General features: G+C 38.5%; 1 protein-coding gene across 1 annotated transcript in view; it reads left to right on the top strand.

Moving 5' to 3' along the window:
• The window catches only part of BAZ1A (bromodomain adjacent to zinc finger domain 1A), a 118,881-nt gene extending 95,984 nt beyond the window's left edge, over positions 1-22,897 (top strand). Inside the window, exons 22-27 of the mRNA XM_036751188.1 lie at positions 13,394-13,641; positions 13,727-13,953; positions 15,049-15,530; positions 19,323-19,465; positions 21,009-21,096; positions 21,880-22,897. Coding sequence (XP_036607083.1) covers positions 13,394-13,641; positions 13,727-13,953; positions 15,049-15,530; positions 19,323-19,465; positions 21,009-21,096; positions 21,880-22,070 — 1,379 coding nt within the window. The 3' untranslated portion in view covers positions 22,071-22,897. The remainder of the gene's footprint in view (positions 1-13,393; positions 13,642-13,726; positions 13,954-15,048; positions 15,531-19,322; positions 19,466-21,008; positions 21,097-21,879) is intronic.
• The last annotated feature ends 3,406 nt before the right edge of the window (positions 22,898-26,303 follow it).

Below are 26,303 nucleotides of genomic sequence, written 5' to 3'. Positions count from 1 at the left end.
AACTTAATGCTGAAAATGCCCTTTTCTAAGTTAATTGGAACATTTTATTGAATGAAAATAAGGAAGCAAATGCATTTGTCTTCTGTGTTGGAGCTGTTAATTTACTCTTAAAAAAAAAACTAAACTGAAAGAATTATAAGTTGTTATAGTGTTATTTAAATTATTTTAGTGATTTTTCATTTTGAGACAAGATTATGAGATCATCATTCAAGTGTAATGATGAGTCACTGTCTAAGCTGAAGCGCACTAAATGATGTATTTTTTTCTTCCTAGCATCTTTACTTATGCTTGGGAATCTGTGTTTAAATTTCATGTACTTTGTAATTTCCTTTGTTTGGAAAAAAAAATGTTTCAAGAGTTTCTATGTTGGGGAAGTCAAATTTGCCGTTACTGAAGTTGACAAATCCTAGATTTTTAGTAACTAGATTTAATAGTGCAGAAGAGATTGCCAAATTTATGGATTTTCATCACAGTAGTAGTAGACATAGACCAATTTATTCTTGCTAAGTTTTTTCCTTTCTTGTAGAACTGTTAATTACTAATTCAACTTTATACTTACTTGAAGTTTTACTATCTCTTCCTGTCCCTGGCCATTTTTAGTAGGTTTTGAATAAAAGTAATACCAACCCAACCAAAGACCTTGTTAAATTCTTTGAATATTCAAACCTTGAATAATCAACATTACTTTGTGAACAGTGAATTTACCCTTATATATTTGGGTTATGGGTAGACCAACCCCTCAGAGTATGTAACTCTTTCTAGTAGTTGGTATCCTTTGGTTCCTAATTCAGTTATCTGGAGAACAACTAGTTGACCTAGAGTTAGTTGGCTTCTCATGAAAGTGGAGAAAAGATTAGAGACAAAGAAATACCTAGCAACCCAAGTTGTAAATGCTTTTTTCTTAGTTGATCTAGAGTTAGTTGGCTTCTCATGAAAGTGGAGAAAGGATTAGAGACAAAGAAATACCTAGCAACCCAAGTTGTAAATGCTTTTTTCTTATAGAAATAGTGATTTGCTATAGTTGAAATTATTCTATTAGTAATATCTTAAGTACTTGAATTTAATCAAGAATAAATGAGTGAAAACTTAAGATATTCGTGCTAGATTTTTGTGTTACCTAGAAACCCAACTTATTACATTATTTCTAAGGGGAAATGATTCTGTATGCAAAAACAAAATAAACTGATATAATTTACCTTTTCAGACCTGAAATACTATGTCACTTTTCTGCAAAAAATAAAAAATGTCCATGAAGTATCTGTTAGGGGAGGAGGAAGGTTTTTATTCATTTGTTTTTTAAAGTTTGAATAGAAATTCTACCTAAGTATCCTTTAGGTTATCTCGTAGGAAGGTACTACTTTAAGAAATTGTCTCAAACTCATCTAAATCTTTGGTCTTTTGGATCTCAGTATTTCTTATTTAGTAAGATTGAATTTTCTGTTAAGTGAAATCTTTCAGGGTACCATAGGACCCCGATGATACCTAGTGCATGGCACATGATAGCTTTTTTTTTTTCCTTTCATGTATTCAGAAATAGACATTTAGGGATATGCATGTTTTTAAAATTCCACTTATAATACACCTGGACTTTTTAAGGAGAAAATTTCTCGAAGATACCATTTTGAGGTGTGTGTGTGTGTGTATCAATCATCAGATCAACTCTACCATTGTTTCTGGGTGATAGGATATTTCAGTACTCCCATGTGACTCTAACTCACCATTCTAGTAATTTACCTGACTGAAGGTGCCACTCCCTGGCTACAATCTCCCCTGTGTAAATTGTTGCCCCCTTTAGAATATAAGCTCCTTAAAGGTGGATAGTGACTTTGCTTTTGTATTTGTATTTCCAGCATTTAACACGGGATTCAGCACATTGTATGTGCTTAATATATGCATTTTCATTTTTTTTTTCTCAGTGGAATTAATTTTCCAACTTAAATTACATGATTTGGTCACATTAATTTTTCAGTAGTAAGAATTTACAAGACCTGGGTATCTGAATCATCTTCTATTGAGTATTTAAAGCCGTTTTAAATACAGTATATTTTACTGTTTAGATACCCCTCACTTGAAAAATATATTGAATATTCAGATAAGAATGCAGACACAATTCAAAAACTTGGATTTGGCCTATATTATTTGATTTTAAGGTAAATAATTTAGCATTTGTGCTTACCAGTTTAGCTATCAAAAGATGTTTGGATTAACTTTATCAATTTAAAATCAGGTAATGCAGAAATTAACAAAAGAGATCAAAAGGGAGATAGAAAGAAAAAGGAGGACAAGAAAAAGAGAGAGGACGATCAGTCTAGTGAGAAAGATGGTAAATTGTTTATTTTTACTTTTTAAAAGAATTTCTCGTGCCTAAAACTCTAAGGTATTATGTTATTTGTCACTAATTTTCACTCTTCTTACGGTTAATATTCTGCTGTTTTAACTTCATCTTAATAACAATACATAACATTTTGGAAAAATGAAAGTTTTTTCATCTGACTTTGTCTTAAAAATTTGCACAAATGTCAGAAGAGTAGTTGGCTAGTTTTTGTTTTTTGCTTTGCAGCTCTGGGCCCTTCCTCAGTATGCAGATTCTGGGAGGCACTTAGCATTGGCAGAAGAATGCTGCCAGGGGATGTAGGGAGAAAATAGCAAAACTGTGGTGGCAAAGTCCTGAGTAAAACATGACTTGGGTGGGCAGAAGTGAGACTGTCCAGGCCAAAGGAGCTAACATTTTAATATAGATAGGCAACACAAATAGAAACATAGGGGTGAAGGGGAAGAGTATTTTGCCTGGAAAGTCACTAGGTCATAGAATGGAACAATAGGTGTCATGGATATACCCTCTCCAGAGACAATGATATGTTGATTACAGTTCTCCAAACAGAAGTTGGGAAGGTGTGAAGATAAAGGATGCATGATCCCAGGGAATTCATAGTTGAGTGGCTTAGCTACTCTTAGTACGGTCTGTGGAGATCCCCTTTGTAGGGTAGAGCACAGCAGCAACAAAATCAGAAAATAGATGGGATGAAGATTCTTGCTTCTGCAGAATTCAGAGTTGAGTGCCTCATCTAGCACCTTACTTTTCATATAGTTGCTTAGTCATTGTTGATTAATTAAGTCGTATTGGGCATTGTCTTTGATGAGAGAAAACAAAATTAGGAGTAAGAAAATTTTATCACAATACAATCTTCATTCACTTAGCAAATACTGACCATTCATAAGAGACTAAATACCATGGGGGACATAAATAAAACTGTCCTCCAAGAATTTATAGCTTAGTATAGGAAACAAGACCTACACAAATCACTAAGTTAAAATATAGCATATAATATAATAAAGATATAAAATTTTCAGAGGGAGAGCTAACATATGGCAGGAATGAACGGGATGCTTAATAAAAGTGGCAGCATTTTTAGCTAGGCTTTGAGGAATGGAAAGAATTTAGGCAGGGTGAAGATGTTCAGAAGATATTTTGGGTTAATGGACCTTGTCTTTGGTGAACCACACCCAGTCTGACAGTTTTTGATCACCTTCTCAAAACAAAAGAGGAGTCTGCTTTTGGATATGCTGATTAACAGACTGCCAGCATCCCCTATTGCCTTCTATTACAAGCAGTTTTATCTCTTACATTAGCCCTCAGTATGACTTCAAATTATGTTCCATATAATTTCTGTGGAAACAGTATTCAATCATCCCTTACATATTGAAGTGTTTTACATGACTGCACATGTATGACCTATATCGAATCGTTTGCCTTTTCAATGGGGGTTGGTGGGGAGGAGGAGAGAGAATGTGGAACTCAGAGTTTTAAAAACGAATGTTAAAAATTGTTTTTACATGCAGCTGGGAAGTAAGACATACAGGCATTGGGGTATAGAAATCTATCTTGCCCTAATAAGAAAATGGGGTGGGGTTTGATGAAGGGGCAATCAAAATGCACACACCGTCTTGAGGTGGAAAACTGAAAATAAAGACGATAATTCAGGTTGTAATGAGGGTAATATTGGGAATAAAAATGGAATGAAATAGGGGAAACCAAATTGTGATATTACAGAAGTAGAATCAACAATACTTAACAGTCTCATGTAGGGGAGAGAGAGGGATAAGTCAGAGATAATTGAAATTTTAAAACCTGAGTGATTGGGGAAATGCTCCTATCAACAGAAATGTGATGTTAAAGGAAGGATGTTAGCCAGGAAGATGTTTTTTGTTTCTGACATGTTGAATTTGAGATGTCTGTGGGACATTCAAGTAGAAATCTTGTAGGCATTTGGCAATACTAGATTGGAACTAAGGAGATGATAGGGTTGGAAATAAAAATCCGAAAGTTACATAGATAATTGAAATCACAGGAGTATATTATATTTTCAAGGGAGAGGTAACAGACATAAGTAAAACTTTTGAAAAGAGAGCTTTGGAGAAAACATCCCTTATTTAAGGGATGGGAGGATAAAGAAAAGCCAGCAAAGAAGATCAGGAACTTCACAAAAGTCATGAGAGGAGAGGGTATGAAGGAGTGTTCTGTAGTCAGAAGTCAAATACTTCAGAAAGGTCAAGGAAGATGAGGACTGAGAAAAAGCAATTGAATTGGGCAATTTGGAGATTCTTGATGGCCTTGGAGACAGTAGTTTTGAGGGGGTACAGTCTCTGGGAACCCCTTGAACTCTCCTTGAATCTTCCCACTAGATCTGGTCTTTGCCTGAGACCATAAGCCTGGCCCTCTGTTGTACAGCTGCTTGCCATCTTGATCCCATCAAAATCCCATTCTCTTGTTTCCTGCAGTCTTGACCTCTAGTCACCCCGAGTTCCATCAAGATCCTCCTTAGACTCCTCCTCAAGACCCTCCCTAAACCCCTCCTCTAGTCACCTACTTGACCAACCCTAGATCCTTCCCACAATGTTTGTGTATATAAGCTCCATCTTGCCTCCATGAAGGCGCTCAGATTCAATCTAGCTCAGCTCAGATTAGTCTGGCCCTCTGGCATTAGTGTCACAAATGCTCAGGCTCTCTAAGAGTCTACCCAGTATGGCAAATCTTTAATAAACTTTGTCCTTTTCTTTGGCTGAGAAGACTTGAGTTGAATTCATTCGGCAGGACCTGGCAGGTTGGTATTTTGGAGTCTTGAGGACCCCTAAAAACCTATGGTTCCCTACCTCAGCATTTTCTTTAACCTCATTGTTTTTGTTTCCTGAGACCAGAAATACTGCCAATCTCAAGTTCTTCTCCAGCCAATACTGGAAGGTATGTAAGCCTCTCCTTCTCCCCTTCTCACCCTCGGAGGGCTTTGGAGTTGCTTTTCAGGCCTGACTTCCCAGGTCCCAGTAGGTCAGACAGCTACGAGGCTGTCTTGTGCTGAGCCTGATGCTCTCAGGTTCTCAGTCCAATATCACCTAGAGGGTCACGAAGTATGGCTCGTTTTGGGGACAATACTCTCTTACAGTTAGGAGTTGTACTGCCACTGAGAAGGAAAATGGAAAGAAATTTCCTACATAATGGCCTTCATAGAGCTCTCTTGGAGCCCTGTTTTCAGAAGAGATTGTAAGATACTCATAGCTAGAGCTAGACATTTTGGATGGCCCCCAGGACTTTGGCCCCAGCCCCTCCTCCTGCTTCCCAAATTCCCCCAAACCCCTTTGTTTCCTGTGTTCCCCCTTCCTTGGCCACCCCCTCTTACCCTTGTTTTCCCTTCCCTTATCCCCTAGCCTAACCCTCCTCTTTTTCTGCCTCCTTCATGGTCCAAGTCTCCTACCCTGCATCTCCTCCTATGCCCCTGCTCAGGTCCCAGCCATGGGTCTTGTTGAGGTGCCTCCCTCTGTGGCCCTTTCCCCCTAAGGGACCCCTACTCAGGTTCTAGCCTCATGGCCTGCCCCTATTGCAGGGCCTGCAGTATCTATCACTATGGGCCCTGGCCCCTCTCTCAGGTGACCCCCACAGCAGTCTCTTTGGTTTCTCCTCCTCTGACTCCTCCTCACATACCAGCTGATCTTCTCACTCACCAGCCAGATCCCCTGGCCTTGCAGCCTAATACAGATAGGCCAGATCTCTCTTCCCAAGGCCCTGTCCCCACAGCCTCTTCAGGACTTTTTCCCCTGAGGACAGGGACTCTCTTGCCCAGAGGAACAATTAAGAGTCCATGTTCCAGTCTCCATTTTGGAGCGCATTCAGGTTAAAGAGAAACTGGGGAGATACTCAGACCCCACTAGGTTTACTGAGGGTTTTAGGGATCTGTCCCTATAATTTGAGCTTTCTTGGGGTGATTTGCATATCCTCTTCTCTACCTATTGTACCACTGCAGGAGAAGAGGAGAATCTGGGAGCATGCCCAAAAATTTGGGGATCGTTTGGCTAGCCATAACTCCACAAAATATCCCCCAGAAACAGCTGCTATTTCCACCAGTGACCCAGGATGGAATTATCAAAAGAGTGAGGATAGAGGAAAGAGAGATCATATGGTAATTAAAGCAAATAAAATTTTCAAAATTTACGGAGATTACTCAGGGAGAAAAAGAAAACCCTGCCCTTTTCCAAAGACCAGCTAGTTAGAAGCTATTAAGAAATACACAAATTTAGATCCTAACTATTAAAGGGATGGCAATCTTTAGCATGTGTTTCATTAATCATTCTGCCCCAGATATTAGGAGGAAACTGCAGAAATTGGCAATGGGACCCCAGACACCTCAGGCCCAGTTACTGGAGATGGCCTTTGGAGTCTTTAACAACAGAGACCTAGTTGCAGCAGAGGAAAGAAAACACAAGGAAAGAACTAGAGACAGAACATGCTCAATTTTTGGCTGCTGATCCCATGGCCAGGAAAAGACCCAAGAAGCACCCCTCCAGGGTGCCCCCTTGGAGGAAGCCTGTCTGCTTGGGCAGTGGAGAAACCTGCTTTCCATGCCATGAGAAAGGTCACTGGTTCAAGGAGTATCCCTCTAGGGCGCCCCCCCCCCCCCCAAGCTCTCAAGAGCTATGCCTCCAGGACCATGCCCATGTGACCAGGAGGGACTTTGGAGGAAGGATTGTCCCTGAGGTTGGAAAAGTGGTAGAGCCACCCCCTGTACCCTGTCTTCCAGTCAGGAAAGCCTAGGGCTTGGCAGTGCTCCCACTTTCTCCACCTCTCTCACTGAGGTCTGGGCAAAATTGAGGCTGAAGGTAAGGTTACCCACTTTAACATGGAGAGGACAGGCTTTTGGAGTCCTAACTCAGTCCTTAGGACCTGACCCCAGGCCATTTGCCTGTTTTTCAAAACAATTAAGACTCGGTGGTTGCTGCAGCCACTCTTAATTGAGGAAGCTTCTAAACCTCTAGCAGACTAGCCTCTAGAAGCTCTGACTCCCCCTAAAGCTCAGAGCCTACTAGAAGCAGATGGCCATCAGTGGCTGGCTAGCCACAGGCTCCCTAATATCAAGCCTTGCTCTCAGATACCCCTGACCTAATTCTTTGGGTGTGCCACACTCCTGAACCCCGAAGCAGTGTAGTACACAGAACAAGTAGTTAGGGGAGCTAGGTACAAAATGGTCATTTTTAATTCCCTCCCGGGAAAGCGTCTTTTACACCAGGGAAATTGTCCTTTCTCTGTACTCTTATACTGTCTCTTTGGTCTCCTAGGCTCCAAGCCATTAACTTCCAGATGACTGCTCAGGCTATGTACCCCTTGAACGGGACCCATCGAGGCAGGGACAGCAGAGTCTACCCAATGTGGCAAATTCTTAATAAACTTTGTTTTTCCTTGGCTGAGAAGGCTTGAGTCAAGTTAATTCAGCAGGCCTTGGTATGTTGGTATTTTGGGGTCTCTAGCACCCTCAGCACTTTCTTTAATCTCAGTTTCATTAGACAAGAACAGGAGCCAGATTGTAGGAGGTTGAGAAGTATGGCTGGTAGTAATGGCAGGGAAGATTATGAAGGGTGGGCGGAAAGCAAACTATTACTGAAGGTGTTAGTGATGAGGTTTGGGGTTGAGGGGTGCTCAAGACCCCAAACTATTGACATGCTGGGTCCTGCCAAATGAATTAGATTCAAGCCTTCTTATCCAAGGAAAAACAAAAGTTGGAGCCTGAGCATTTGTGACGTTAATACCAGCAGGCCAGACTTATCTGAGCTGAGCTAGATTGAATCCGAGGGCCTTCGTGGAGGCAAGATGAGATTTATATACAGAAAGATTGTGGGAGGGATTGAGGGGTGGTCTTGAGTAGTCTGGGGTGACTAGAGGAGGGGTTTAGGGAGGGTCTTGAGGAGGAGTCTAAGGAGGATCTTGATGGGACTGGGATGACTAGAGGTCAGGACTCTAGGAGTGAGATTAGGAGTGGGAAATAGCTGAAGGCTACATGGAGATGACAGACAATAGAGGTAATAGAACTAGGGTATAGATATTTTGATCAGGATCTAGGGTGAGAAACAGCCACAAGGCAATCCAGAGGTATCCAGACAATGAAAGAGTAGGCTAGGCTATTTGGGCCTGAAAAGCCAGATCAAGTGGGAACATTCAGTGTGGGGCTCAAGGGTGTTCCCACAGTCTAAATCCCATCATTCCCCGCCTCAAATGAATGGAACCCAAATTCTTTTGGGGTCAGGGACGAAGGTCTCAGCTTCTGAAACTGCTTCCTGCTGGTAAGGGGTGTGGAGTTATCCCTGCCTTGATGGTCCTGTTCAAGAGGTACATAGTCTGAGCAGTCATCTGGAAGTTGATGGCTTGGAGCCTGAAGGTGACAAACTTGGCAAAGAGGTTAAGCAAACAAGAACCAAACAGGCAATATAGGAGTATAGAGAAAGGACAATTTCCCTGGCATAGCTCATGGGGCAGGGATTTGACCTATGTGGTGTGGCGGAGAATGACTATTATGTGCCTAGCTCTCCTAACCACTTATTCTGTGTACCACACTACTTGAGGGTTCAGGAGTGTATAGCACACCCAAATTAGGTCAGGGGTATGTAAGAGCAAGAGCAAGGCTTGATATTTGGTGAGCCTGTGGTTAGCCAGCCACTGGTGGCTCTCTGCTTCTAGGATGCTGTGAACTCGACAAGGAGTTCCAACTTCAAGGGGCTGGTCAGCTAGAAAGAAGTTTAGAAGCTTCCTCAATTAGAATGACTGTAGCATCCGTGGAGTCCAATTGTTTTGAAAAATAGGCAACTGGCCTGGGGTCCCAAAGGCTGTTGTTCTCTCCTTCATCAACATACTGAGTGAAAGGTTTTTCTAGATTAGGTAAAGCTCATGCTGGAGTGGTGGTCAGTTTAGTTTTCAAAGTCTCAAAAGCTTTAGCCTGGTCAGGGCCCCATTTTAGAGGGAATGAGTAAGGGCCCTGAGTAGTTGTTAATGATTGCAATATCTCCCAGGCCTTGGGCTTATTGGATATTGACTACAATGGGGAACACTTTAGGATCTTGGAGGGGAACTATGGCGGGGGTGGCAGAAGTAGCTTGCCCAGGAATTCCCTGATCCCAAACAGTTGGCTCAACTGTCTCCCACACCTCTGGGGGAACATGGGGTGATCTGGTAAACAGAGGGAAAAGAGAGCTGGGAGGTTTAACTAGAGAAAATTGGCTCCCCAATTTTCCCATCAGGTCCCTTTCCAACAAGGGGGCAGGGCCAGAGGAGACCATAAGGCAGAATTGTTCAAACAATAGATCATCAAGTAGGCAGGGGAGGGGGTATGCCTGGAGACGTCCTTTAATTTCCCCTTTGATGCCTGTGACACAATGGGTCGATGGGCAGATAGGGGCAGAGTAATTAGTTAAAACAAGAGAATGTAGCCATGAGAAAGTGGGTAACCTTACCTTCAGCCTCGATTTTGCCCAGCCCTCAGCAAGAGAGGTAGAGAAAGTGGGAGTGCTGCCAAACCCCAGGCTCCCTTGTTCTTCCAAGTCTTGAGAAGATAGGAGGACAGGGTACTGGGTGGAGGCTCCATACCTTTTCCAACCTCGGGGACAGTCCTCCTTCCAGTGTCCCTCCTGGCCACATGGGGATGGTCCTAGAGGCATAGGTCTTGAGGGCTTCCTCTGGGGTGGGGGTGCCCTAGAAGGGCACTCCTTGGACCAGTGACCTTCCTCGTGGCATGGAAAGCAGGTTTCTCCACTGCCCAAGTAGACAAGCTTCCTCCAAAGGGGCACCCTGGAGGGATGCTCCTTGGGCCTTTGCCTGGCCATGGCAGCAGCCAAGAATTGAGCATATTTACTGTCTCTAGCTCTTTGCCTGCATTTTCTTTCCTCTGCTGCATCTAGGGCTCTGTTGTTAAAGACTCCTAAAGCTGTCTCCAGTTATTGGACCAGGTGTTTGGGGTCCCATTGCCAATTTCTGCAGCTTCCTAATATCTGGGGAAGACTAATGAAATACATGCTGAGGACTGCCATCCCTTCTGTAGAATCAGGATCCAAATTTGTATACTTTTTAATAGCTTCTACAAGTAGGTTTTGGAAAAGGGCAGGGTTTTCCTTTTCTCCCTGAGTAATTTCCCTAATTTTTTGAGAATTTACTTTTGAAATGCTGGTCTTAGGCCTTCTAACAGACAAATTATCATATGATCTCTCTTTTCCTATCATTACTCTTTTGATAATTCCATCCCAGATCACTAGTGGGAACAGCAGCTGTACCTGGGAGATATTTTGTGGGGTTATAGCTAGCCAAAGGATCCCCAAATTTTTGGGCGTGTTCCCAGATCCTCCTCAGTGGTACAGCAGGTAGAGAAGAGGATATACAAGTCACCCCAAGAAAGCTTGAATTGTAGGGGCAGATTGCTTAAAATCCTCAGTAAACTTAGTGGGGTCTTCTGAGTATCTCCCCAGTTTCTCTTTAACCTGAATGAGATCTGAAATGGAGAATGGAACATGCACTCTGTCCCACTGGGTGAGGTAGGCACTTCCCTCAGGGAAAAGAGTCCTGAAGGGGCTGTGGGGATTGAGGCTTGGGGAGGGATATAGGAAGTCCCACTTCTTGTGAGGGAGAAGCTGGGGGGTGTTGGTTCAACTGGATTAGACTGCAAGCCCAGGGGATCAGGTTGACAAGGGAGAAAATCAGTTGATACCTGAGGAGGGGTAGGGGTCAGAGGGGCAGATAACTCCGGAGACCCGAGTGGGTGCCACCTCAGAGGAAGGGGCCACAGAGGGAGGCAACTCAGCAAGACCTGTGGCTGGGGCCTGAGCAGTGATCGCAAAGGAAGGGGGAGCACAAGAAATAAGGGGGCTCGGGGGAGGTTGGGGAGCAGGAAGAGGGGCCAGGGCCAAAGTCCCTGGGGGCCATAGGAAGGGGGTCATCCAAAATGTCCATTCCCATTGCTCCTTTGTGACACAGCTCTACCTACAAGCATCTTGCCGTCTTTTCTGAGGATGGGGTTCCAAGAGAACTCCACAAAGGCCCTCATGTAGGCAACTTCTATCCATTTTCCTTCTCTGCGACAGTATAATTCTAACTGCAAAAGAGTATGACGTTTTAAAGTCCCAAAAACGGGCCATGGTTTGTGCCCTTCTAGGTGATACTGAGGCCAAACAGTGTTGCAAAAGAATACCAGCTTTCTGTTCTTTAGAGAAACTAGATTTCTCCAAATTTTGCAAAAGACAACCCAAGGGTGAACTTTGTAGGAATTAAAAAAGATTGACCCATTTTGGGTGTTTGGGCTGGAAATCCTTTCCTCTGTAGTAAAGAAGTTAGGAGTAAGTGTCGAGAGATAAGCCAAAAAAAACCACAAAAAATACCTGAAATTTTCCCAAATGCCCAGCGCCAAGAGAATTGAAAGAATCTTGCATACACTTCCGGATGGGGCATCTGTCCATGTCCTCCATGCTTCAGAAGCTGGGCCCATGTCCATGGCCTCCATAACCACTGGACAGAGAACCACCTGAGAGTGTCAGGCTGAGTACTAGACAGCCTCCTAGCTGTCTGACCTAGTGGGACCTGTGAGGTCAGGAGCAAAAAACATCTCCAAAATGCTTGGCGAGCAAGAAGGGGATGTCTTGGCTGGAGAAGAACTTGGGATTAGAAGTATTCCTGGTCTCAGGGAACCAAAATGATGAGGTTTGGGATTTGGGGTTGAAGGGTGCTTGACACCCCAAAATACCGACATGCTGGGTCCTGCCAAATGAACTCGACTCAAGCGTTCTCAGCCAAGGAAAAACAAAGTTTATTAAAGATTCACCATAATGGGTAGTCTTAAGAAATCTCACCATTTGTGATGCTTGTTTCATAAGCAGGCTAGATCCAGATTCAGCGATTGAATCTGAGCGCTTTCATGGAGGCAAGATGAGACTTACGTACAGAAAGATTGTGGGAGGGATTGAGGGGTGGTCTTGAGTAGTCTGGGATGACTAGAGGAGGGGTTTAGAGCAGACTGGGGTGACTGGGGTGATGTCAGACTCCAGGGTGGGAAATAGCTGAAGGCTACATGGAGATGAAAGACAACAGAAAGGTAGGGTAACAGACTTGGGTATAGATATTTTGATCAGAATCAAGGGTGGGAAATAGCCACAAGGCAGTCCAGAGGTAAGCAGTGCCAGTGTTACAGCTAATACAAAAATCTCTTGTTATAGAATATCTAAAGTTGTAAGCATTTATGCTAAAAAATATTCCCTTGGACCAGAGATCTATTACTGGACCTGTACCCCAAAGAGAAATCAAAGACCTCTTTGGAAAAAGCCAAAATAATCATTCAGAACTTTTTGTGGTGGAAGAGAATTGGAACAAAGTAGGTGTCCATCATATTGGGGAATTGCTAAAGAAATTGTAATGCATTAATATAATGAAATATTGCTACAACAAATACTCAGAATTTAGAAAAGAATGGGAAGTTTTATATGACCTGAAGCATAGTTAAGTAAACAGAAATGGCAAAACGGTGCATACAGCTGCAACTATGTGAACTGAAAGAACAGTAAAACAAAGATATACTATGTGTAATTAAAATGACCAAGGCTTAGAGAAGGCTTGAGAAATTATACTCTTTCCTATCATTGGAGAGTTGAGATTATGGAGGAAGAATATACTTTCAGATTCAGTCGATGCATTAGCTTTGCTGGGTCCCCCTAACCCCTTTAAAAAAATCTTTGTTATAAGGGAAGGCTCAAAGGGGAAAAAATACTTGGTCTAGTACCACTTTTGGGGGGGTGGGGGGCAAATAAATACTAAAATACTGCTTCTGTAATATCTATTAGATCATATATTATCTATTTATAGTTGTATCTCTGGGATGTATTTGTAGCACGTTATTTCTCTGTTAAGTCAAGCAGGGTGGCATAGTAGATAGGAAGACTGAACTTGTCATCAACAAGATCTAGGTTCAAATCCCATGTTAACCAATAGTGAAATAAAAGTATTTTAATATTTCATGAACAATTGAGATACAAAGAAGAACAATTCTAACAGACCACGTGAAATTTTAAGAAAAAGTTTGATCCCTTTTTCTTCTTTTCCCTTAAGATGCCAGTGACAGTGGACGTTCTTACAAAACAGTCCTGGACCGTTGGAGAGAGTCTCTTCTTTCTTCTGCTAGTCTGTCCCAAGTCTTTCTTCATCTTTCTACTTTGGATCGTAGTATCATCTGGTCTAAGTCTATACTAAATGCTCGTTGTAAGATATGTCGAAAGAAGGGTGATGCTGAATGCATGGTGCTTTGTGATGGCTGTGATCGAGGTCATCATACTTACTGTGTTCGACCAAAGCTCAAGGTATTTTATTTATTTATATTCAATATTCAGTTAATGTTAACACCCCAGTGACCCATTTACGTAGACATTTTGTGTAATCTGTCAGACTGTACCTGAAGGGGACTGGTTCTGTCCAGAGTGTCGACCAAAGCAACGTTCTAGAAGACTTTCCTCTAGACAGAGACCATCTATGGAAAGTGATGAAGAGACTGCAGAGCAGATGGAAAATGAAGAAGAAACAGATTATGATGAAATAGGACAGAGTGAGGAAGAGGAATATGAGATGGAACAGGATGAAGATGACTATTCTCGAGAAGAAGAAGAAATGATAACGTGAGTTCTAATCTGAGAAATAGAGCTTGGCATTCTTAGATTCAAATTGCTGTTACTTAATAGATGCGAAAGGATTGTTGGGATACTAATATATTTTTATAAACCTTTAATGTAGCACTTTTGAAAGTAATACTTAATCCAGTAGCTTGAGCTAAATATATATCTGAAAGACTTTCATGCCTTTTATTTGCTTTGGCTTTGAAGCACTTTATACACAATTCATTCTTAGTAGAATTAGAGGACTTTTCTCGTTTGAGGGTAGAAAACTACATTGGGTGATACCAGAGTTCCCTGCAACGTTGGAAACTCAGCTTTTGTTCTTTGTCCCAATTCTTCAAGGACATCTAGTTGGAATGATAGAGGTATTAATATTAAATGACAAACAATGAATGAACAAATAGGTGAAAAAGAATTTATTAAGCATTTACTATGTGTCAAACACAATGCTAAGCTCTGAAGTTACACATAAGTCATAAGAATGAGAAAATTGATGATTGTCTAGCAATAAATACATTCTTTTCCATCTAGATTGTGTCGAGAATTTCTTTTATATATTTAGATATAGTCAAGGTTCACCCTCCAATAAGTTCTATGCAGGCAAAATTAGTATAAAATTAACATCAAAGGTAACAATGTAAGGCAAACGTGTGTATGGAAGTGTGACAAGAAGCATTATCACATAGTTGTAGAGGTGATGGACTGATCCGACATGTTTGTAGGAATCTGGGTTTTGTTTTATTTTGTTTTTAAATAATAGTTGGGAGTTACTGGATGGATCCCTTAGTTTCTAGTGTCATCAGGACCTGGAGTTGAGAAGGTAAGAGGGAGAGTATTGAGAAAAAAGGCAAAGGTTATTCTGTATATAAATAAGGTCACTAGGGAAGTAAAGCTGTACAGGTTTGTCGTACTACATCCTAGGTAAACAGATTTGAAAGAAGATAATGGGTGCAGGTTGTACTATACGTGTAATATCTTGGTCTAGAAATCTTGTTGACTCTAGTTCTTATTCAGAGTAATAGAAATGCTTGATTGAGGCCTGATTTGTAAAAGCATCATTAGTTTGCTCTATAATTCTTATGTTTAAAATATTTCTAGCCCACCCAAACGAGGAAGACCACAACTCAGATTCCCAGTAAAAACAAGAGGCAGGCTCAGTACTTCTTTTTCAAGTCGTGGTGGTCAGCGACAGGATTCTGGAAGATATACTTCACGGAATCAGCAGATTATACCCAAACCAACTGGATCTTCATCTAAAACTACTCGAAGAAATCTAAGAAAGATAAAATCTTCTCCTGCTACGGAAACTAAAGCTTCTTTAAGACTTACCAGCCGTTCTACTCGTCAGAATCATGGTTCATTACAAGCAGATGTGTTTGTGGAACTAATTAGTCCTCGAAGAAGGCGTAGAGGCAGGAAGACTGCTAAAAATATACCAGTGAACAGTCCTTCCAACTTCCCTAACTTTAGAGTCATTGCCACAAAGTCAAGTGAAGAAGCAAGACTTCTGCATTCTACACCTAAAGTTTCTGTTCAGGATGGAGAATCCAAGAGAAGAGGCAGGAAGAGACAATCCACAGGTATAAAGATGTTATTATTTAACTTTGGAACAATTCCTACTTACTCCACCATCTCTCTCACCCCTGACAACCTACACAAAGTGCCTTCTTTAAAGCTTGCCAATGACATCTAAGGTGCCAAGTACAATGACCTTCTCCATGTCTTTATCTTCAAATTCTCCACAGCCTTTGATACTTTTGCTTTGATAACTATCCTTTTCTTCCTGAAGTTCCCTTCTCCCTTAGTTCATGTGATGTTATCCTGTTTTGATTTTCCAAGTCTGGCAATTCTTTTGCTGTATTTCTCCTCTTCCTTTAAATAAATTTCCTAAAGTTCTGTCCTTAGCTTTCATGTGCCGTTTTTCTCTTGCCATCACCTGTCTCAGATGTACTGAGTTTCCACATTTATATCTTTATTCCCTACATTTTTTGCTCTTTTACTTTAGACCTACATTTTCAACTACGTGGTGGACATTTTCACCTGATAAACTGTCCCCCCCCCGCCCCAACCTTCCTAGTAAAACCTCAAGTTCAGTATATTGAAAGTAGAAGTTATTATTCCTTCACCCTTCCCTTCCCTTTTTCTCTTCACTTTTCTATTTCTGTTACTGGCATTGCCATTTTTCATTTCTCTTAAATTCCCTCATTCTCCTTCATTCTTTCACCCAGTCCTCCAGTCTCAACCAGTTCAGTTAATAGCTAATATTTATGTAATGCTGTAAGATTTGCACAGCACCTTACAAATATATTATTTTATCCTCACAACAGCCCTGGAAGGTAGGTGCTATTATTATCCCCATTTTATAGATGAGGAAACTGAGGTTAAGTGATTTGCTCAAGGTCACACAGCTAATAAGTGTCTAAGGCATGATTTGAACTCAGGTCTTTTGACTACAGTCCATTGCTCTATATGCTGTGCCACCTAGCTGCCCAAATCTCATGAATAAATTCTTTCTCTGCAGTGTTTTTCACCATCCCTTCCTTTCCATTTCTATTTCCTACAAGCCTTGTTCAAGCCCTCATATACTTCATTAATAAAATATAGTTCTGAGTCTGTCATCCACCTGTTCAAAAACTTTATGGTTTCACATTACTTACTGAATTACTTCCAAACTCCAGAAACTAGCATTTAAAACCCATTTTTCTCTCCATTGTAATGGTTATTAGGGTGGGACTTTTTTACTTTTTTCCCTTTTGGAGCACTGAGGTAATCAAGTGCCTTTAATGAATCTGGCCTTTGTTTCTCTGATTGAGTCAAGAGCCTTTGACCTGCTTAAGAAACAAGAAAGCCTAGTTCAAATAGGTTTAAGTAGCATGGTTGCGGGGTGCCTGAAAAAGCCTTACTTGATTTTGAATCACATGGTTGTGAAGCCCTTTTACCCTGAACAGGGTATATAAACTCAGAGGTTAGCATTTTGTTTGGGGCTCTCCCTCACTAGAAAAGGGTCATGTGATTTGACCAGAGGAGACTCTGGATAGCCGCTGGAGCCCTCTAGCTTTGAAAACCCAGACGTTGGTGCCTCCCTCTCTCTTTCTCTGATAGCTATGTGATTCTTTGGTCAGACAGCTAGAGGCCTATCTGTTGATAACTCTGTGTATTTGTCCTGTTATATTGTGTATGTTTGTAATTTCTATTCATATTCTCTCTTAAGTTCAGGGAAATTCAGAACTAAGTGAATGATATATGTGTGTCTGGTTAAAATGAGACTGTTAACCCCTTAAAGTTGTTTTCCTCAGAAAAGCAGATCAAAGAACTTGCGCTAGCAGCCCTTCTGCGTGCTGGTGTTACTGGCCTTACACAGCCACAGTAGTGGCAAGCAGCGTTGTTGTTACATTCATATATTCCCTTTCATCCAAACTGAACTACTAATGATGTCTTGTATCCTTTACAGCTTTGCTTATATTGTTCCCTCTTACTGGAGGGCCCTACTTCTATCTCTGTAAAGATCCTGTCTGTACTACACGGCCCTTCTCAGATGCTACCTTAATCTCGAGCTTTGAAAATTTTGTAGAGGACAGAGGAGTCAGGAAAAGATGTTTTAGCTGTTTCTGCATATACCATTCATGTGTTAGCTCAAATAGCATAGTAGAGGGGAAAATATGAGAAAATCACTTTTAATATCAACTCTTACTATAGCAGTCTGAAGAGAAATTGAGAACACAAAAGGTGACCTCATAGTAATATGGTTATTGTTTTGGCAGTCATAAAGTATCTTTTCTTCATTTATCTCTCTTTTAAAAGATACCCCATCAAAAAAAAAAAACTTCCTTACTCATACTAACAAGGACAGGTTTAACTTTCTTGAATTTATATACCTCTGTGAGTTTTAGTCACCTTTCCCAGATAAATAGATTCTTCTTTTCTAAAGAACCAATATTTTTGAACAATAGTATTTTTAGGTGTGTCTAGCATTTCATCTTGTTTTAACTTGGGTTGTAATTTCCTCTAGTCATAACCACCTATTTCATTCAGTTTTTATCTTAAATCATGTCTTTGATTTATCTGTTTATGTGAAAGCAATAATAGGAAGCTAGCAAAAGCAGAATGTAATATTAATCTCCATTGTTCTCTAACACATGAAAAAACATAAAGCAAGGCTGGATTGTATTGCATTGCTTAGGGAAAAAAAAGATAAGTTTTTTGGCACACTGTCTTAGTATCATTTTATCATCGGTATTACTTAAGAGACAAATCTCTATATCCATTAATAATAAAATATATTAGTTTGATAAAATTTAGCTCTTTAACTTACATATGTAGTGGTATGGATAATGCAAAAACAGTGATTAGTTAAAAACATGATACAGTTCTTAGGAATAATTTTTTTTAAAAACTTACAGGCATGTCTTGTATAAACTAACTCAAATAATAAAATAATGAAACTGCAGTATACAGGCACAAGGAGAAACTACACAACTTCCCTATTCACTTTGCTCTTCACCACATCATTGTTTGGGGTTAATGCATTTATAGTGAGGGATTCCTTTTCCAGTATGGGTTTGGAAAATTGGGCTTTTTTAGATCCACTTACTACCTGAAAGTTTAAGTTGTTTTTTATTTTTTTTTTACATTGTGGATTTAATCTAAATGCAACAAATTACCATGTGTAAGGTCCTGTACTAGGCACTGGAGATACAAAGACCAAAATGAAGGGCCAACCCTGCCTCCCTTCCCCACCCTCCCATCCTCCCACCTCCACCCTAATCCCATCTATCTAATTTATACCTTTACTTATCTAATGAGAAAAGTAATAAAAGTGTTTTGGTATGAAAAAAATTTTTAAAGGTCTTTCCTAGAACTAAAAGTAGTATTTACAAAGGCTGTTACTACACCCCTGCATGTAGAGAGCTACCTAGACATAGTCTGCCTTCCCAAAAGATGGTTAAATATAATTGAATACAATTGAATCATTATCTCTGAAGAAGTCACAATTACAAAGAAGTAATGGAACCATTCAGTTTTAATTCTTTTAAGGATTTTTTACTAAGCAAACTAGCAGAAAAACTAGTCACTTTTCTAAGTCTCAATTTCTTCCTTGCATTTGTTACTGATTTTTAGGACTCTTCAATGAAAAGCAGAACAATTAAGACTTAAAAGGAAGAAATAAGGATTTTTACTTTTTCTACCCCTTGAGAAATTCTGTGAAGTATAGAAATTGAATACTTTTGGTCTCATGCCATATAAGTTAGAAAAAAAATATTTCAAGTTACAGACTAAATTGTCCTGTTTTTCTGCTTGATTTTGGACTCTAAATTTTTTTTTAAATTTATATGCATTCTGTTTTAAACAGATTTTCTGCCTTTATTTTTCAGACTCATCTCCTAAGACAGTGAACCGAAGGAGTTCAGGCAGACAAGGTGGAGTCCATGAATTGTCAGCTTTTGAACAACTTGTTGTAGAACTAGTACGACATGATGACAGCTGGCCTTTCTTGAAACTGGTTTCCAAGATCCAGGTAAGTGAGGGCAGATATAAATTGATGACAGTATGCTAAAATATATCCACCTTCGTATTTTGAATCAGTGACTAGTCATGACAAGTCCAAAAGAATTCCTTTTTTCCTTGTAAGTTGCTAATTTTTTCAGCAGTAGTAGTATATTAGTAATATAGATGTAGGGAAAATATGTAGTTGTAGATGAAACAAGAGTAGCATACCCTTCTAGTTATTTAATTAGCTCAAGGTGATAATGATGATTCAGACCTGTGGTTTCAGCAGTGACATGAAAGTAAGTTTGGCAGGATACTTTGCTATTGACAGCTCTGGGATTCAGGATAGTTTACACTAAAGGTTTCAGATAGAAACTATTATACCTTTCTAAAACTCCTATTTTTTATTATGCTAGTAGAGTAGAACAATGGATTCTTCACCTTCCTGCCTACCTATTTTCATTGTTCTTTGTGATCCATTTATTTACTAGCAATGTATGCCGTAGTCCAAGTATAAGGAAATTTGGAAATACACTAACCTGCAAAATTCAGGTTTGATAATCTAATATGTTTTCTATCTGGTTTCTTAAACTTATTTCTTGTGGGGTGGGGGAAGAGAATACAGGTGGTGTTTTGTCTCACTTCTGAATTATTTGTATTTGCTGGAAATTGGGCATATTTGTCTAGTCTTAGTCGTCTACTTTTGTCAAGAAGACAGCATGATAGAATATGGACTACTGACCTTAAGAGTCAGAAGACCTGAAATTGAGTCACTTAATCCTTCTGAATACCCTTAAACTAAGTACTTCATAGAGTCATTGAGAGAATCATATGAGATAAAGGGACTATGAATTTTAGTTGTCATGCTTTCATCTCTGGGTGGTGTTTACTGCCTGTTGTTTGGAACATGGTACACTTTTCCTGTTCAGTAACCAGAAACACAATATTTGGCACTATTAAAATATTGACATTGCATTTGCAAACCTTAGTGAGTGGCAGTATTGGCCATTATCTGTTTTTTTTTTTTTTTTTTTTACTTTAACCTTCCTAAATATGCCAGAAAGATACAGAGAGTGAAGCTGCTGTTTTATGTTTGAAACGAATATGTAATTCCCCACTGTGGAGACCAGTGGATATTAACAACTCATCTTTACAATTTACAGGCTTAAGGGATTGCCTCAAGGTACAGAGAGGGTTGAGTATTTTGTTGTTCCATAGTTAAATTGTGTGTCAGAGTCAGGATTTGAACCTAGCTCTCTATGGCGTTCTATCTCTCTATTCTTACATAAATGTAAAGATATCATTTCTGAACAGCATTGTGCAAGACTCTTATCCACTTAATGTTTAATTTTTGTTTGGAACAATGCCTTAATTTGTTTTATGCTTTTAATGTTAATTTATATTCAACATGCTTTCTCTGTTATCTTGAGCCTTTAATAATATCCATTTGTAATATAACAGTTGGTATAATATCCACTTGTAATATAATAGTTGGTAGTTTGCTGAATTTTCTTTGGTTAACAGCATTTTCTTTATTAAATGATGTGTTTAAATGATTGATTATTTTACAGGTACCAGACTACTATGATATCATCAAAAAACCTATTGCCTTAAATATAATCCGTGAAAAAGTGAACAAATGTGAATATAAACTAGCTTGTAAGTAATTTACATTCGTTTCTCTTAAGGTTTTGTTTGTATTTCTGACTAATTCAGTTCATATCAAATATACTAAGCATTGTGCTAAGAAAAAGAAGTTTAGAAGTATAGAATGTTATTTCATAAACTTTTATATGAAGCTAAGTAGTTTTCAATTGTGTGGATGCTACTTTTCCTTTTAATTATGGGTTTTGTGGATAAAATCTCATCAGATATTTAACAGGAATAGGAAATTGGAATTGAAAACAGTTAAGGATTGAGTAAAAAGTGCCACATACAGAATAATCAGAGATAAACTTTAATATAATTATAGACAAGTGGGCTGAGACACCTGCTTTGAAAGTGCTTTGGCCTGTGCACCCATATTTTTATAGGTACATAAGACAAAAGTTCCAAATATTCTACTGCCTTTTACAGGCCCCCAGTTTACTTAATAATAAAAGTAATAACAAGGGTCCATTCTCTTAGTGTAATTTTTAAGATTATTGTAGTGGAAAGGATGTTGGCCTTCAAGTCAGTAAATCTGGGTTCAAATCCTGACTCTTGTACTCACTAGTAACCTTGAGTAAGTCATCTAATCCCTGTGAAACTCAGTTTCCTCATCTGTAAAATGGAGGTACTGATATTTGCACTTCTTAATTTGTGACGCATAAATGAGAGGATTTATATTTATATGAGACACTTTAATAAGCCTTTTATGAATGTAAACTGTTATCAGAAATTTATTTTTTTGCCTGTACAACAGCTTTATAACCTTCCTATTAACTCCTCTTTTGTTCCTAGCTGAGTTTATTGAAGATGTTGAGTTAATGTTTTCGAACTGCTTTGAGTACAACCCTCGTAATACAAGTGAAGCAAAAGCTGGAACTAGACTTCAAGCATTTTTCCACATTCAGGCTCAAAAGCTTGGACTGCATATACCTGGTAATGTGGACCACAATATGTCTCCAGCTGCAAAAAAGTCACGGATATAACTTTGTCTTTCTAAAGGATTTATTCTGAGGAAAACCTAATGCTATTCATGAAAATGGAATATTAAATCATGCTACAAAGCAGTCATATCATAAAGCAGTAACAACTGTTTAACCACTTTGAAGTGTGGCGTGCACTATGTTATAAGATTTTAATATTAAGCACTCAGGAGAATGTAGGAAAGATTTCCTTTGCTACAATTTTGTTCATTGTCTGTTTGATAGACGTATTGGATACAGTACTTGTTTACAGAGGTTTTAACATATTTTAAAGGTCATTCATGTGTCCAAGTATCTTGCAAAAATAATTATTTTCTACACCTTTGACTTGTTTTTCATCTTTTACTTCTTTTTCTAGACTCTGTGGCATTATGGGGGTTTTATTAATATAAATGAGATCTTCTATTTTAGCACAGTTTAGAAATTGTAAATGACTAAGAATTGTTTTATGAGCACATCCTTTGAACACTACACATGAATGAGTACAATTTTTTGCATATCATTAAGAGTGCTGTACCAGTGCTAGCTGGAGGTATTCAGTTGGAGTTTATTAAGTAGATATTTATTTAGTATTCAAAGAAATTTGTGGATTTGTTTTTGTATTTATAAAATTTGTACCTGGAAAAAGTTCCTTAAATTTTTTTAAAAAAAAAATTTACTGTGTTTTTGTTTATTCCTCTAACTTTTCCTAATGATCATCCGAAAAAGGCAACATCCTCCCTTTTCCCTGGCAGTTCTTCCAGCGATAAGTAGCTTTTACAGAACTGTATTATAAGTTTCAGTGTACAACTTTATAAGTGTACAAATAAAATGATACATTTTTCAAAGTATTCTGGTTTTGTGGGATTCATTGCTGCAGTCTGTGCCCTCATTTATGACCTTTTTTTTTTAAGCACATAAAGGCTACATGAACTGACAAAGTTCCTGACATTTGAGAAATAAGGTAGATTTGGGGCATAGCTACATCTGAGTTATGTAGCGAAAATATCTCATAATTCAGGGGGTAGGTCTCCATTAACACTGAGTTTAGATATTTGCTCAGCTACTTTTTCTTGTGCATGCCATCTGTTTTCATGGTAGGAATAGTAAGGGTTGTAAAATTTAACAAAAGCTAGGGCCGTTTAGCAGATGTGGCTTCTGTCTTAGAACCTCTGTGTCCCGTGTAGGAAATTACTTATATAAAAAAGAGTGGGATATATATATATACATATATACACACATACATACATTTTATATGGTATTTTAAAGACCTGTTTGATTGTTGAACAATCATTTATTTTAAAGATCTTCAGATTAGAAGTTAGGAAATTTTTAGTCATTCAATGAACAGATTAAATGACTGTAAAAGGGGCTAGGTGTATGTGTATAGAGATGAAGATTAATAATGTTTTTTCATAAAGGCTTACAAAATAATTTGCCAATATGTCAATTTCTGGGGGCCCTAACAACTTACATGTAGCTATTTTATAGCTTAATTTCTTCCTAACATACAGAGAAAAATTTGTGTGGGTGCTATTTTGTGAATTTCAGGAAAATGAAGCAAATTGCAAAATCAATAATTAGGTTTTTTTCCTGAATTTAAATAGATCTCTATTATATTCAACTTTTTGTTTTATCTTTTAAAGCGACTTTATTGGTATCTTCTGTTTCTTACATCATCATAGTTTTTCCAAGTATCCCTCCTCTTCCCAGAGTGCTATCCCATATCACAAAAAAGCATTTCAATCAAGTCCTGCTGCAACTTCAGATACATTTACTTTTGATTTTTGGGGAGTATCATTGATCTTTCCATTTACATTGTTGTAGTTACTATTTGTATTATTTTCTTGGCTCTTTACTTCACTCTGCATCAGTTCATATAGATCTTTCTCTGCTTCTCTGAATTCATCATATATTTTCATTCAGCACAGTAGTATTCTATATACCAGTTTGTTTAACCATCCCCCAGTTGATGGATATCTTTGTTTCCAATTCTAAGCTATCACAAAAAGTGCTGCTATAAATATTGTGGAGTATATAGGGACTTTCTTATCTAAGGCTTCCTTGGGTTTTAAATCCAGTAGTGGAGTCTTTGGTTCAGAGGGTATAAACATTTTTTTCACTTTATTTGCATAATTCCAAGTTGGCTTTTCAAAACCCTTGTACCATTTTATAGCTCTACCAACAACATATTAGTGTGCCCATCATTCCACAACCCCCTAATACTGCTGCCATTTTTTGTCATTTTTGCCAGTTTGTAGGGTATAAAATTAAACCTTAGGGTTGTTTGATTTACACTTCTCTCATTACTAATAATTTGGAGCATTCTTTCACAGGGTTGTGGATACTTTGAAGTTTTTCTTTAGAGAAGTGTTTGTATTCTTTGATCACTTATCTTTTGGAAAATAGCTATTAGTCATGCATGTATTTGTTGTTATATGTGTCTTTGATAAGAAAACCTCATCAGGGAAATTTGATACAAAGATTTTTTTTCCCATTTGACCATTTCTCTTATTATTCTAGGTGCATTAATTTTGTTTGTGCAGAAGCTTTTAGTTTCAAGTTATCAGTTACCTAGTTTTTATTTTGTAATTGCCTCTATCTCCTTTGGTTGCATGCATCTCCTCTCTGTAACTGTGAGAAGTATATAATCTGTTTCTCCTCTATTGTTTCTTGTATGATCTTTAATATCAAGGTCATATCCATTTAGAACATATTGTGGAAAAAGCCTAACTTAGGCCAGAATGCTTTCCAGTTTTCCTAACAGTTTTTATCAAATGAGGAGTTTTTTTCCCTAAGTAATTTGTTTTCCACTTTATCAAATATTGGGTTATTGAATTCTGCTGTTTCTGATTCTGACTTTTCTAGAGTGTTCCATTGATCTCTCTGTTCCTTAGCCAATCCCAAATAGTTTTGATGACTGCTATTTCATAATATAGTTTGAGGTCTTAAGTGCTAAGGGAGAACCCTTTGTCCCTACTTTTCATCATTTCCTATGGTATTCTAGAATTTTTGTTTTTCTAAATGGATTTTGTTGTTTTATCAAATTCTATAAAGTATCCCTTTACATTAAAAGTATAAATTACCATTAAAAGTATAAATTAGGGGCAGCTAGGTGGCACAGTGAGGATAGCACTTGCCCTGGAGTAAGGAGGACCTGAGTTCAAATCTGGCCTCAGACACTTGACACACTTATAGCTGTGTGACCTTGGGCAAGCCACATAACCCCCATTGCCCTGCCTTACCCCTCCCAAAAAAAAAGTATAAATTAATTTTGATAGTATTGTCATTTTTATTATATTGGCATGGTTCCTTATAGTTGTTTGTTTAAGGAGCACTTTGTAATTCAACCTATGTAAGTCTTTTGTATGCAATGGTAGGTTGATCCCCAGATAGTTTATGCTGTAGTTATTTGGAATGTGATTTCCCTTTGTACTCTTGCTTCTTATGTTTTGTTAATTATATAGGAATGCTCCTGATTTATTTTGTAGCTTATACTGTTGCTAAGTTATTGTCTCCTTTAGTGTCTTTGCTGATTCTGTAGGATTTCCCATCATATCATCAGCTAATTTGGGTGGCTTATTTCCTCTTTACCTATCTTTATGCCATAATTTCTTTCTCTTATTAGTATTGTTAGCATTTCCAGAACTATATCAAAGAATATAGGGGAGAATGGGCATCCTGACTTCACTTTTCTATTTGTTAGAAAAAATTCCTGTCATACATGATGCTTGCTTTTGGTTTTAAATAGATAATTTTTATCATGATATTTAAACAGTTCCCTTTTTATCTATACATTTTAGGGTGTTCAGCATAAAAGATATAGTACTTTGTCAAACTCATTTTCTGCATCTTTTGATCATCACGTGGTTTTTAGATGTTTGGGTTTTTCATGTTTAAATTATTTGTTGATTTTTTTCCCCTAATATTGAACCATCCTTGCATCTCTGGTATAAATCCCACTTTATCATAATGGATATTTCTTTGATAAATTGTGGTAGTCTGATAGCATTTTGTTTAAAACTTTTCAGTTAATGTTCATCTTACCTATATTATTCTTTCTGTTATTTGTATTTCCCTAGTTTAGGTATTAGGACTATGTATGCCTTATAAAAGGATTTTGGTAGAGTGCTTTCTTAATTTTTGAGAGTAGTTTGTGAAATATAGGTTCTAACTTAATCTTTAACAGTTTGATAGAATTCTCCTGTAACTTCAGCAAGACCAGTTTTTTTCTTTGATAGTTCCTTCATAGCTAAA

The sequence above is a fragment of the Trichosurus vulpecula genome, chromosome 3 (assembly GCF_011100635.1).
Source record: "Trichosurus vulpecula isolate mTriVul1 chromosome 3, mTriVul1.pri, whole genome shotgun sequence".
Taxonomy (NCBI): Eukaryota; Metazoa; Chordata; class Mammalia; order Diprotodontia; family Phalangeridae; genus Trichosurus; species Trichosurus vulpecula.
Note: the sequence above shows the minus strand (reverse complement) of the source record. Positions and strands in the feature narration are given on the sequence as shown.